Here is a 13748-nt window from a genome sequence, read left to right as displayed (position 1 = left end):
AAGAAGCCCAATAAGTGACATATTCCTGGAATCAGGTTTTCTGCACCTACGTTATGCTACTATCAGATTACAGTGGAAGTAAAAATATGTTGACCGATTAACTTTAAGAGCATTCAATGCTTTCTTAAACTCTATCAAAATAAATTATGTTTTTTTCACAGGTTCAAATTTTGGGAACATTTAACTGGAAAATAAAGAAGAGTAATCTTTTCCAAAAGTTAAAAGATAGATGTTTCAGAAACAATAAAAATCCAACTGAAGAGGAATCTGATATGCGGCAGTATGCCTTTGTAGACTTGGCAACCAAGTGCCATGCTGTTATCTGCTGCAGGGTGACTCCAAAACAGAAGGCTATGATTGTACAACTTGTAAAAAAGTACAAAAAGGTCACCACTCTTGCGATTGGGGATGGAGCAAATGATGTTAACATGATTAAAAGTAAGTCTATGGACCGATTACTGCTAAATAAAGAAAAAGATTAAATAATATATTATGCACAGGCTACATTTTCTCAAAAGAAGAGATATTTCGGTACCACCTAGTACCTTCCACCTAATCCTAAAAGTCAGTATCGACCCCTTAATGATCCTTGCCGCATGACTTATGATAAAACCCAAACCAGAATCTCAATTTACAGGCACAGTGTTTTGGGGTACTGCCCTTCATCAGTGTAAAGTGTGAGATCTGGTTTGGCTAGGTGAGAGGCTTCTGACCGGGGTTTCAAGGGGTAACGTTTCTCCTTGTGGAGAACAGATATAAATGGAAATCCAAAGTAAGTGCTCAGCGAAGAGCACAGGATAAATGCTAATCGAGCATTGAGCCGTAAAAATGATCTGAAATGCTATGTACCCCAAAACAGTGCCATAAAAACTTCAACTCAGTTTTTATAAATAAGCCCTCACTCAGGTCCATCATCTGTCAATTTATGCGGAATCACATAACGTAAAAGACAGTACAGAGATCTGTATAGTGATCTTTTTAAACTTAAGCCTGCGATGGTAACATGAAGAATTCTCTGCATCCAGAGGAAAGAAGGTTTAATCAAGATCACATACAGCGATTCTTTACTGTAAGAGCAGTGAGACACTGGAAGGCTGTCACATGATACTGTAATGGTTAATTCACTACAAAAGTACAAGGAGACTTTGGATGTCTTTCTCGAAAAGTATAATATTACAGGTTATGGGCACTAGATCCTGTGATGGGACTTTTATCCAGGTAACTTGTCTGAGTGCCTTATGTTGACTCGGAAAATAATTTTCCACCTAAAATGGGACAATTAGCATCTATTTCATGGGGTTTTTGCCTTCCTCTTGAGCAACATGTTAGGTTATAGGTTAAACCCACTGAATTTATGTCTACCTTCAACCCTAAAGGGAACCTGTCAGCAGGATTGTGCACTGTAACCTACACAGTGTCAGGTCGGCGCCGTTATACTGAATAAAATGATACTTTGGTTGATGAAATCCGTCTTGTGGTTGGTTCTTAATCTTTATTTTCAGTTTTGTGTTAATCATATACTCGTGCCCTAAGGCGGGGCTGGGGTATGTGCTGCTCTGATTAGATATTCATAATGCAGACTGCTGACAGGTCACTGCTCCCTCACTGACCTGCCCCATAGTTTATTTAATGAATGCCATCACATACTGAATAAAACGCTTCTGCAGGCAGGCGTCACCCGTGGCATCTGCGCTGCAGCTTAATCGCATGGTTACTGTGCGCTTAATCACTTTTGCTGATTTAATTGAGCGAGGGAAAAAAAAATTCAATTTGAAAATGGCGCCCGTCACGCCTGCGCAGTAGCAGCTGTCGGTTTGTATAAAGATCCGATAGCTGCTGTTGCGTAGGTGCTGGCAGCGCCATCTTGCTGGAGAAGATAAAATTATTTCCTCCTCCAAGATGGCGTTCTCCGAGAGCTGCTACTGCGCAGGCGCTGGCGGCGCCATCTTGGAGGAGGACATTCTAATATTCTAATTTTATGAGAAGCACCTGTATTTGCACACAATGTCTTTTTCTTTCCTGAAGCAGTTTTTTTTTTAATGTTTTTTCCTGACCACATTTTTGACAGCCAGGGTTTTTTTTTTTAGCTTCTTTCCAGAATTTTTGTGGTTTCTTTTTTTCTGCTGTTTTCCTGAAGTTTTCCTGAATTTTTTTTTATTTTTACCTTTGAAGAAGCCTCTCAATGTTTTTCAGGCAAAACCAGTGGCAAAAATGCTCATCTTTTGAGCCATTGACTTGCATTGCAAAGTGCAGAGCATTTTAGAGCTAAAAAATGCCTGAAGAAAGGTAAGGTCACTTAATTTAAATTAATGCTACTACGCCATATAACTAAACAGATCTAAAGATGATTTATATTTTTCTCAATTTTCAGCAACATTTAGTTGGCATATTGAATATGTTACTTATTTTCTTTACTCAGCTGCTCATATTGGAGTTGGAATTAGTGGAATGGAAGGAACACAAGCTGTCCAAGCCAGTGACTATGCTTTGGCTCAGTTTTCCTATCTTCAACGTCTTCTTCTTATCCATGGGCGCTGGTCTTATTTGCGAATAGCAAAGTTCCTCCGCTATTTCTTCTACAAAACATCAGCCAGTGTTATCTGTCATGTGTGGTTTGCGTGTTTTAATGGATTCAGCGCTCTGGTTTGTATTACTATATAGCCAAATTTTATAATCTAAGCTGTATGTTCTATACTGAAGACTTAACTATTCCTAACTAAATATTCTAGTTTATTTATATGTATAAATGTTGATTGCTGAGGCTCCAGAGCTAAAACCTCAGTTGACCACTAGAGGAACCCGTTTTGCTACATTTACATGCTACTAGAGTGACATAGGCAGCTAAATTAGATTATTAGGCTGCCGTCACACTATCAGTATTTGGTCAGTATTTTACATCAGTATTTGTAAGCCAAAACCAGGAGTGGGTGATAAATGCAGAAGTGGTGCATATGTTTCTATTATACTTTTCCTCTAATTGTTCCACTCCTGGTTTTGGCTTACAAATACTGATGTAAAATACTGACCAAATACTGCTAGTGTGACGGCAGCCTCAATGATGCAATTTTGACAAACACAGGACACTGTCCCGAACCAGGTTTGACATGAAAAAAAGAGGTTACAACACTGTTTGCACTATGTTGTATGATTCCAGTGAGGCCACATGCACACATTGAGTATTTGGTCAGTATTTTACATCAGTATTTGTAAGTCAGAACCAGGAGTGGAACAATCAGAGGAAAAGTATAATAGAAACACGTCACCACTTCTGGATTCTTTATGTACTCCTGGTTTTGGCTTACAGATAGTGAGGTAAAAAAACACACCAAATGCTCAATGTGTGCACACGTTAAGTATTTGGTGCAAACATTTATGCATCTCTTGACAGGACAAACGCAGCGCTTTTGTTGCAGATTTCTACACCAAGCATTAGTATGGGTGAAATCTATAGCAAAATACACTGAAAGAATTGACATGCATGATTTAAATCTGCTCCAAATCTGCGAGTCAAAAATAAGCGAAGTGAGCCTGAGATTAAAGGATTCTTATTCATTTTGCTAGCATCAGGAAATCCTTCAGATTTTATGAAAAAAAATGCACAGATAACACGCATCAAAAGGCACCGTTTGCACATGCTCTTAGGATATGGTCACACGTTGTTTTGTTGCTGCTTTTTTTCTGAAGTCAGAATCTGGCAGTAAATATTAGTTGGCACCCTATTATTTGCGATATGGCACCCCTGTTCAACGTCAGATCTCTCTTCAGACCCTGATACACACCTAATCTACAATAAGGGCAGAGTTAGACTGCCGAATTTCTCGTGCGAGAATCGCATGCACTGCGGGGACTGGCCTGGTACCTCTCCTGACCAGAGTAAGACAGCATGATGGATTACTATGCAGCTATCAAGCTCAGGTCAGGAGAGCCGACAGCCAGTACGAGGTTTAGGATGTGATTCTCGCACGAGAAATGTGGCAGTCTGTCTCTGCCCTTAATGGGAACCTGTCACCCCGAAAATCGCGGGTGAGGTAATCCCACCGGCATCAGGGGCTTATCTGCAGCATTCTGTAATGCTGTAGATAAGCCCCCGATGTTACCTGAAAAAGGAGAAAAAGACGTTAGATTATACTCACCCAGGGGCGGTCCCGCTACTGGTCAGGTCGGATGGGCGTCTCCGGTCCGCTCCGGCGCCTCCTATCTTCTTTCCATGACGTCCTCTTCTGATCTTCAGCCACGGCTCCGGCGCAGGCGTACTTTGCTCTGCCCTCTTGAGAGCAGAGGATAGTACTGCAGTGCGCAGGCGCCGGAAAGGTAAGAGGCCCGGCGCCTGCGCACTGCAGTACTTTGTCTGCCCTCAACAGGGCAGAGCAAAGTACGCCTGCGCCGGAGCTGTGGCTGAAGATCAGAAGAGGACGTCATGGAAAGAAGATAGGAGGCGCCGGAGTGGACCGGAGACGCCCATCCGACCTGACCAGCAGCGGGACCGCCCCTGGGTGAGTATAATATAACGTTTTTTTCTCCTTTTTCAGATAACATCGGGGGCTTATCTACAGCATTACAGAATGCTGCAGATAAGCCCCTGATGCCGGTGGGATTACCTCACCCGCGATTTTCGGGGTGACAGGTTCCCTTTAAAGTGAAACACTGGTAGTAAAAAGTAAATGGATGAATACCTAATATGTACATAAATTTAACCCCTTCATGACCTTGGGATTTTTTGTTTTTCCGTGTTCGTTTTTCGCTCCCCTCCTTCCCAAAGCCATAACTTTTTTATTTTTCCGTCAATTTGGCCATGTGAGGGCTTATTTTTTGCGGGACGAGTTGTACTTTTGAACGAGATCATTGGTTTTAGCATGTCGTCTACTAGAAAACGGGAAAAAAATTCCAAGTGCGGTGAAATTGCAAAAAAATTGCAGTCCCACACTTGTTTTTTGTTTGGCTTTTTTGCTAGGTTCACTAAATGCTAAAACTGACCTGCCATTATGATTCTCCAGGTCAGTACGAGTTCATAGACACCTAACATCACTAGGTTATTTTTTATCTAAGTGGTGAAAAAAAATTCCAAACTTTGCTAAAAAAACAAAAAAAAAATTGCGCCATTTTCTGATACTCGTAGCGTCTCCATTTTTCGTGATCTGGGGTCGGTTGAGGGCTTATTTTTTGCGTGCCGAGATGTCGTTTTTAATGATAGCATTTCGGTGCAGATACGTTCTTTTGATCGCCTGTTAATGCATTTTAATGCAATGTCGCGGCGACCAAAAAAACGTAATTCTGGCATTTCGAATTGTTTTCCCGCTATGCTGTTTAGCGATCAGGTTAATGTTTTTTTTTAATTGATAGATCGGGCGATTCTGAGCGCGGCGATACCAAATATGTGTAGATTTGATATTTTTTTTATGGATTTATTTTGATTGGGGCGAAAGGGGGGTGATTTAAACTTTTATATTTTTTTTATTTTTTTAACATTTTTTTCAACTTTTTTTTTTCACTTTTGCCATGCTTCAATAGCCTCCATGGGAGGCTAGAAGCAGGCACAACTCGAACGCCTCTGCTGCATAGCAGCGATCTGCTGATTGCTGCTATGTAGCAGAAATGCAGGTGTGCTGTGAGCGCCGTCCACAGGGTGGCGCTCACAGCCACCGGCGATCAGTAACCATAGAGGTCTCAAGGACCTCTATGGTTACAATGGAGACGCATCGTCGACCCCCGATCATGTGACGGGGGTCAGCGATGACGTCATTTCCGGCCGCCCGGCAGGATGCGGTAGTTAAATGACGCTGTCTGCATTTGACAGCGGCATTTAACTAGTTAATAGGTGCGGGCAGATCGCGATTCTGCCCGCGCCTATTACGGGCACATGTCAGCTGTTCAAAACAGCTGACATGTCCCGACTTTGGTGCGGGCTCACCGCGGAGCCCTGCATCAAAGCGGGGCTTCTGACCTCGGATGTACTATCCCATCCGAGGTCAGAAAGGGGTTAAACACCTGAACTATACCCACGCATATAATACTGAAAAAAAATCTATCAAATATAAAACAGACTGCACACCTCAAACCATTTGCATAAACAGATAACCATCAATTTTACAATTCTAAATCCCACAAAATCTGAGATTGTTTTTTTAGACACATTGTACTTCATGATAGTGGTAAGATTTGTTCGATATGACTTGCGTTTATTTGTGAAAATAACAGAAATTTGTAAAAAATCTTGAAAATGTTACAATTTTCAAAGTTTTAATTCTTACACCCTTAAACCAGAGAGTTATGTCACACAAATTAGTTAAGTAGACATTTACCACATGCCTACTTTACATCTACAGTACATAATTTTTTTAAACATTTTTTTGTTAGGAAGTTAAAAAGGTTAAAAGTTGATCAGCAATTTCTCATTTTTCCTGCACAATTTACAAAAACATTTTTTTTAGTGACCACATCATATTTGAAGTGGCTTTGAGGGGACCTATATGATAAAAAAAAATATCCCAGATTGACAGCATTCTAAAAACTGCATCCCTCAGGGTATGTGCACACGTTGCAGAAAAGTGTGCGGATTTTTCAGCACTGATTTTGGTAAATCCGCGGATTCACCACGTTTTTTTCGCAGTTTTTGTACGGATTCCACCTGCGGTTTTACACCCGTGGATTCCTGTTGAGGAGCACTGTAAACCGCTGCGGAATCCGCACAAAGAATTGACATGCGCACTGCGTATTTTGTTTTCCATAGGTTTACATGGTACTTTAAAGTCATGGAAAGCTGCTGCGAATCCGCAGTGGCCAATCCGCTGCGGATCCGCAACAAAATCCGCAGCGTGTGCACATACCCTAAAAGTCCTCAAAACCACATTCAAGAAGTCTACAAACTTTTGAGATGCTTCACAAGTATTTTTTAAATGTGGAAGGAAAAAAATTTACATTTTACTTTTTTTTCAGATAAAATTTTACTTTAGCCCCAACTTTTTCATTTTCACAAGGGTAATAGGAGAAAATGAAAACCAAAATATGTTGTGCAATTTCTCCTGAGTACACCGATAGCTCATATGGAGGGGAAAAACTACTGTTTCTGTGCACAGCAGGTCTCAGAAGGGAAGCAGAACTGTTTAACTTTTTGAATGCAAAAATGGCTGAAATTGAGAGTGGACGCCGTGAAAATAAGCAATCACATTTTTCCCCAAAAAATGTTCTTTAAGCCCCAAATTTTTTATTTTCACAAAGGTAACAAGCGAAAATGCACTGTAAAATTGTTGTACGCTGATAACCCATATGTTCACCCTATGACTTTTGGAGCGCAAAATTGTCTGGAATCATTAGCGGACACCATGTCTTGTTTTGAGAGCCACTGATGTGCCTAAACAATGGACACCCTCCACAAGTGACCCGATTTTGGAAACTACACCCTTATCTAGATGAGTAGTGAATACTTTGAAATCCCAGTTGCTTCACAACATACAGCATATAACATAGAACAATGAAAATAGAAACTGACTATTTTTCCACAAAAATATATATTTTAGCCCCAACTTTTTATTTTCACAAGGGTAAAGAAAATGGAACCCCAAATGTTGTGCAATTTCTCCTGAGTATACCTCTATATGTGGGAGAAAACTACTGTTTGGGCACATAGCACCGTTTGACATTTTGAACACAAAATTGGCTGGAATCAAGAGTGAACGCCATGTTGTATTTGGAGAGCCCCTAATGTGCCTAAATAGTGGAAACCCGCACAAGTAACCCCATTTTGAAAACTAGACTCCTCAAGGAATGTACAGTATCTATATATGTGCTGAGCACTTTAAACTCCCAGGTGCTTCATATAATTTTACAACATTGAACTGTCAAAATCAAAAAAACATTTTCACAAGGATAGCAGGAAAAAATGGACCCCAAAATGTGTTGTGCAATTTCTTCTGAGTACACCGATACCCCATATGTGATCATAAGCTATTTTTGAGGCACATTGCAAAGTTCAGAAGGGAAGAAGCCCCAAATTGGAGTTCAGATTTTGCTGGAATGGTTCAAGGGTGCCATGTCACATTGGCAGAGCACCTGAGGTGCCAGAACAGCAGAAACCCCTTATAAGTGACCTTTACAAACTACACTCCTCAATGAATTTATCTAGGGTTGCAGTGAGCATTCTGTGAGACACTACATGTGCCTCACAGAATTTTATATCAATGGGTGGTGAAGAAAGAATAATTCAATTTTTACCACAAAAATGTTGTATTAGCCCCGAGTTTTTATTTTTTCTAAGGTTTAATAGGAAAAAATGGACCTCAGTTCCTATGCAATTTGTCCTAAATGCGCCAATACCATACATATAATTGTGAACTACTTTTTAGGCACAGTACAAAGCTCAGCAGCGAAGGAGTGCCACATTATAGTGTAGATTTCACTGTTATGGTGTGCGGGTGACATGACCCACTGGGAGACACACCAATATTTTGTATTAGCCCCATATTTCGCATTTTCACAAGAGGAAATGAGTAAAAATGTCACCAAAATTTGTCATACAATTTCTGCTAAACGTGGAATTACCCCATATGTGTATGTACTGCTTAGTCTTATGGAAGGACTCGAGATGGACGGAATGCTATTTGCCTCCTGGAGTGCAGATTTTCCTAGGATAATTTGTGGACTCCATGTGCAGAGCTCCTAAGTGCTAGAAGAGCAGAATCCCCCCTCAGGATGGGGGGGGGGATGTAATGGCAGATTACTATCCTCCTGAAACATGTACAGTTATATGAAACCGTTTGGGCACCCCTATTAATCTTCAGCTTAATGTTTTATAAAAATAGTTTTTTTGCAACAGCTATTTCAGTTTCATATATCTAATAACTGTTGGACACAGTAATGTTTCTGCCTTGAAATGAGGTTTATTGTACTAACCGAAAATGTGCAATCTGCATTCAAACAAAATTTGACAGGTGCATAAGTATGGGCACCCTTATCATTTTCTTCTTTTAAATACTCCTACCTACTTTTTACTGACTTACTAAAGCACTTTTTTTATTTTCTAACCTCATTGAGCTTTGAACTTCATAGCCAGGTGTATGCAATCATGATAAAAGCTACTTAAAGTGGCCACTTGCAAGTTGTTCTCCTGTTTGAATCTCCTCTGAAGAGTGGCATCATGGGCTCCTCAAAACAACTGTCTAATGGTCTGAAAACAATGATTATTCAACATAGTTGTTCAAGGGAAGGATACAAAAAGCTGTCTCAGAGATTTAACCTGTCAATTTCCATTGTGAGGAACATAGTAAGGAAATGGAAGAACACAGGTACAGTTCTTGTTAAGGCCAGAAGTGGCAGGCCAAGAAAAACATCAGAAAGGCAGAGAAGAAGAAAGGTGAGATCAGTCAAGGGCAATCCTCAGACCACCTCCAGAGAGCTGCAGCATCAACTTGCTGCAGATGGTGTCACTGTGCATCGGTCAACTATACAACGCACTTTGCACAAGGACAAGCTGTATGTTAGAGTGATGCGAAAGAAGCCGTTTCTGCAAGCACGTCACAAACAGAGTCGGCTGAAGTATGCAAAAGCACATTTGGAGAAGCCAATTTATTTTTGGAAGACGGTCCTGTGGACTGATGAAACCAAGATTGAGTTGTTTGGTCATACAAAAAGGCGTTATGCATGGCTGCCAAAAAGAACACAGCATTCCAAGAAAAACACTTGCTACCCACAGTAAAATTTGGTGGAGGTTCCATCATGCTTTGGGGCTGTGTGGCCCATGCCGGCACTGGGAATCTTGTTAAAGTTGAGGGACGCATGGATTTCTCTCAGTATCAGCAGATTCTTGACAATAATGTTCATGAATCAGTGAAAAAGTTGAAGTTACGCAGGGGATGGATCTTTCAGCAAGACAATGATCCAAAACACCGCTCCAAATCTACTCAGGCATTCATGCGGAGGAACAATTACACTGTTCTGGAATGGCCATCCCAGTCCCCAGACCTGAATATCATTGAACATCTGTGGGATCATTTGAAGAGGGCTGTCCATGCTCGGCGACCATCAAACTTAACTGAACTGGAATTGTTTTGTAAAGAGGAATGTTCAAAAATACCTTCATCCAGGATCCAGGAACTCATTAAAAGCTACAGGAAGCGACTAGAGGCTGTTATTTTTGCAAAAGGAGGATCTACTAAATACTAATGTCACTTTTCTGGTGGGGTGCCCATACTTATGCACCTGTCAAATTTTGTTTGAATGCAGATTGCACATTTTCTGTTAGTACAATAAACCTCATTTCAAGGCAGAAACATTACTGTGTCCAACAGTTATTAGATATATGAAAATGAAATAGCTGTTGCAAAAAAAACAATTTTTATAAAACGTTAAGCTTAAGATTAATAGGGGTGCCCAAACTTTTTCATATAACTGTAACTGTAACAGGACACCTGCCTCGGCTCAGTCTTCTCAGCTTCAGAGAAAAAATTCACACTCCCACAGCTAGCTGGTATGAAGCTCCTACAGGAAGACCCCTTGCTGTTACCATGCAGTCTAACTGCTTTGTTGAGTCAGCTATGATTTCAAAAGGAGAATATGGACTTATCGTATATCCTAGCCACACACTGGTTACATTTTCAGGATCTCTGGAATGGCCCGAGAGACTTCCAGGGTCTCAAGTGGTGAGTAATATGTAAAATGGCTAGTAAGAGACAGGTAGGAATGTCGTGTTTGCTCTCCCAGTGTAACTGGGGCACGGCCGGCCTGATGGCGTCACTACTGCCACTCTATGACTTTCCATTGAGAAGTTATAATATTTCATAGTGTGATAAAGTCACTGGCGAGGTGCTGGAGGGGAGACACATTTCACTGAGGCTGTTAGCTTCAGTTATTCGAAACCCAGAAGTTTTGCTCCAGCACACTATGTGTTGAGATGGATTAATCAGTCATTTTAAGGGCTAGGTTTTTGTGGACAATAATAGAGCGGATGGGAGGTTGTCCACTGTTGTGAATTCTGTGGCAGAGCTCCCTCCTGTGGTCACAAGTGGTACTTCGGCTGATTCTCTCTGTGAGCTTCCGTTGGTGGAGGAAAGTGGTACTGCGGCTTCTGAGTTTCCTTCCTCAGGTGATGTGGTGAAGTCGTTAGGTGCTGCTCTATTTAACTCCACCTTGTGCTTTGATCCTGGCCTCCAGTCAATGTTCTAGTATTGGACCTGTTTCCTCCTGGATCGTTCCTGTGGCCTGCTGCTCTGCATAGCTAAGTTCCGCTTTGCTATTTTGTTTGCTGTTTTTTTCTGTCCAGCTTGTCTATTTGTTTTTTCCTGCTTGCTGGGAGCTCTGGGACGCAGAGGGTGTACCTCCGTGCCGTTAGTTCGGTACGGAGGGTCTTTTTGCCCCCTTTGCGTGGTTTTTGTAGGGTTTTGTGTTGACCGCAAAGTTACCTTTCCTATCCTCGCTCTGTTCAGAAAGTCGGGCCTCACTTTGCTAAATCTATGTCATCTCTACGTTTGTCTTTTCATCTTTACTCACAGTCATTATATGTGGGGGCTGCCTTTTCCTTTGGGGTATTTCTCTGAGGCAAGGTAGGCTTATTTTCTATCTTCAGGCTAGCTAGTTTCTCAGGCTGTGCCGAGTTGCATAGGGAGCGTTAGGCGCAATCCACGGCTGCCTTTAGTGTGTTGGAGAGGATTAGGGATTGCGGTCAGCAGAGTTTCCACGTCTCAGAGCTCGTTCTATGTTTTTGGGTTATTGTCAGATCATTGTATGTGCTCTGACCTCAATGTCCATTGTGGTACTGAATTACCTTATCATGACAGTACTGGAGGCCAAAAGTACTAATGATTCTCAATAGAGGGAAAAAAGAAGTTCTGAGACCATTTTTTTTTCTCTGCACTGTGTTTTCCCTTTTTTTTCCCCTAGACATTTGGGTGTTTCAGGACACAGGTGTAGCGATGGACATTAAGGGTCTGTCTTCATGTGTGGATCAGCTCATGGCAAGAGTACAAAATATTCAAGACTTTGTGGTTCAGAATTCTATGTTAGAACCGAGAATTCCTATTCCTGATTTGTTTTTTGGAGATAGAACTAAATTTCTGAGTTTCAAAAATAATTGTAAACTATTTCTGGCTTTGAAACCTCGCTCCTCTGGTGACCCAGTTCAACAAGTTAGGATCATTATTTCTTTTTTACGTGGCGACCCTCAGGACTGGGCATTTTCTCTTGCGTCAGGAGATCCTGCATTAAGTAATATCGATGCGTTTTTCCTGGCGCTCGGATTGCTGTACGATGAACCTAATTCAGTGGATCAGGCAGAGAAAAATTTGCTGGCTCTGTGTCAGGGTCAGGATGAGATAGAGGTATATTGTCAGAAATTTAGAAAGTGGTCCGTACTCACTCAATGGAATGAAGGTGCGCTCGCAGCTATTTTCAGAAAAGGTCTCTCTGAAGCCCTTAAGGATGTCATGGTGGGATTTCCTATGCCTGCTGGTCTGAATGAGTCTATGTCTTTGGCCATTCAGATCGGTCGATGCTTGCGTGAGCGTAAATCTGTGCACCATTTGGCGGTATTACCTGAGCTTAAATCTGAGCCTATGCAGTGCGATAGGACTTTGACCAGAGTTGAACGGCAAGAACACAGACGTCTGAATGGGCTGTGTTTCTACTGTGGTGATTCCACTCATGCTATCTCTGATTGTCCTAAGCGCACTAAGCGGTTCGCTAGGTCTGCCACCATTGGTACGGTACAGTCAAAATTTCTTCTGTCCGTTACCTTGATCTGCTCTTTGTCATCGTATTCTGTCATGGCATTTGTGGATTCAGGCGCTGCCCTGAATTTGATGGACTTGGAGTATGCTAGGCGTTGTGGGTTTTTCTTGGAGCCCTTGCAGTGTCCTATTCCATTGAGAGGAATTGATGCTACGCATTGGCCAAGAATAAGCCTCAGTACTGGACCCAGCTGACCATGTGCATGGCTCCTGCACATCAGGAGGTTATTCGCTTTCTGGTGTTGCATAATCTGCATGATGTGGTCGTGTTGGGGTTGCCATGGCTACAAGTCCACAATCCAGTATTAGATTGGAAATCCATGTCTGTGTCCAGCTGGGGTTGTCAGGGGTTACATGGTGATGTCCCATTTCTGACTATTTCATCATCCACCCCTTCTGAGGTTCCAGAGTTCTTGTCTGATTACCGGGATGTATTTGATGAGCCCAAGTCCGATACCCTACCTCCGCATAGGGATTGTGATTGTGCTATCGATTTGATTCCTGGTAGTAAATTCCCAAAAGGTCGACTGTTTAATTTATCTGTGCCTGAGCACGCCGCTATGCGGAGTTATGTGAAGGAGTCCTTGGAGAAGGGGCATATTCGCCCGTCATCGTCGCCATTAGGAGCAGGGTTCTTTTTTGTGGCCAAGAAGGATGGTTCACTGAGACCTTGTATAGATTACCGCCTTCTAAATAAGATCATGGTTAAATTTCAGTACCCTTTGCCGTTGTTATCTGATTTGTTTGCTCGGATTAAGGGGGCTAGTTGGTTCACCAAGATAGATCTTCGTGGTGCGTATAATCTTGTGCGTATTAAGCGAGACGATGAGTGGAAAACTGCATTTAATACGCCCGAGGGCCATTTTGAGTATCTAGTAATGCCATTCGGACTTGCCAATGCTCCATCAGTGTTTCAGTCCTTTATGCATGACATCTTCCGAGAGTACCTGGATAAATTCCTGATTGTGTACTTAGATGACATTTTGATCTTCTCGGATGATTGGGAGTCTCATGTGAAGCAGGTCAGAACGGTGT

At 41.9% G+C, this 13748-nt stretch overlaps 1 protein-coding gene across 1 annotated transcript in view; it reads left to right on the top strand.

Moving 5' to 3' along the window:
- ATP8B3 (ATPase phospholipid transporting 8B3) overlaps positions 1–13748 on the top strand; it is a 652733-nt gene that overhangs the window by 479538 nt on the left and 159447 nt on the right. Inside the window, exons 21-22 of the mRNA XM_069740644.1 lie at positions 162–438; positions 2420–2643. Coding sequence (XP_069596745.1) covers positions 162–438; positions 2420–2643 — 501 coding nt within the window. The remainder of the gene's footprint in view (positions 1–161; positions 439–2419; positions 2644–13748) is intronic.

The sequence above is a fragment of the Ranitomeya imitator genome, chromosome 1, assembly GCF_032444005.1.
Source record: "Ranitomeya imitator isolate aRanImi1 chromosome 1, aRanImi1.pri, whole genome shotgun sequence".
NCBI classification, from domain to species: Eukaryota; Metazoa; Chordata; class Amphibia; order Anura; family Dendrobatidae; genus Ranitomeya; species Ranitomeya imitator.
Note: the sequence above shows the minus strand (reverse complement) of the source record. Positions and strands in the feature narration are given on the sequence as shown.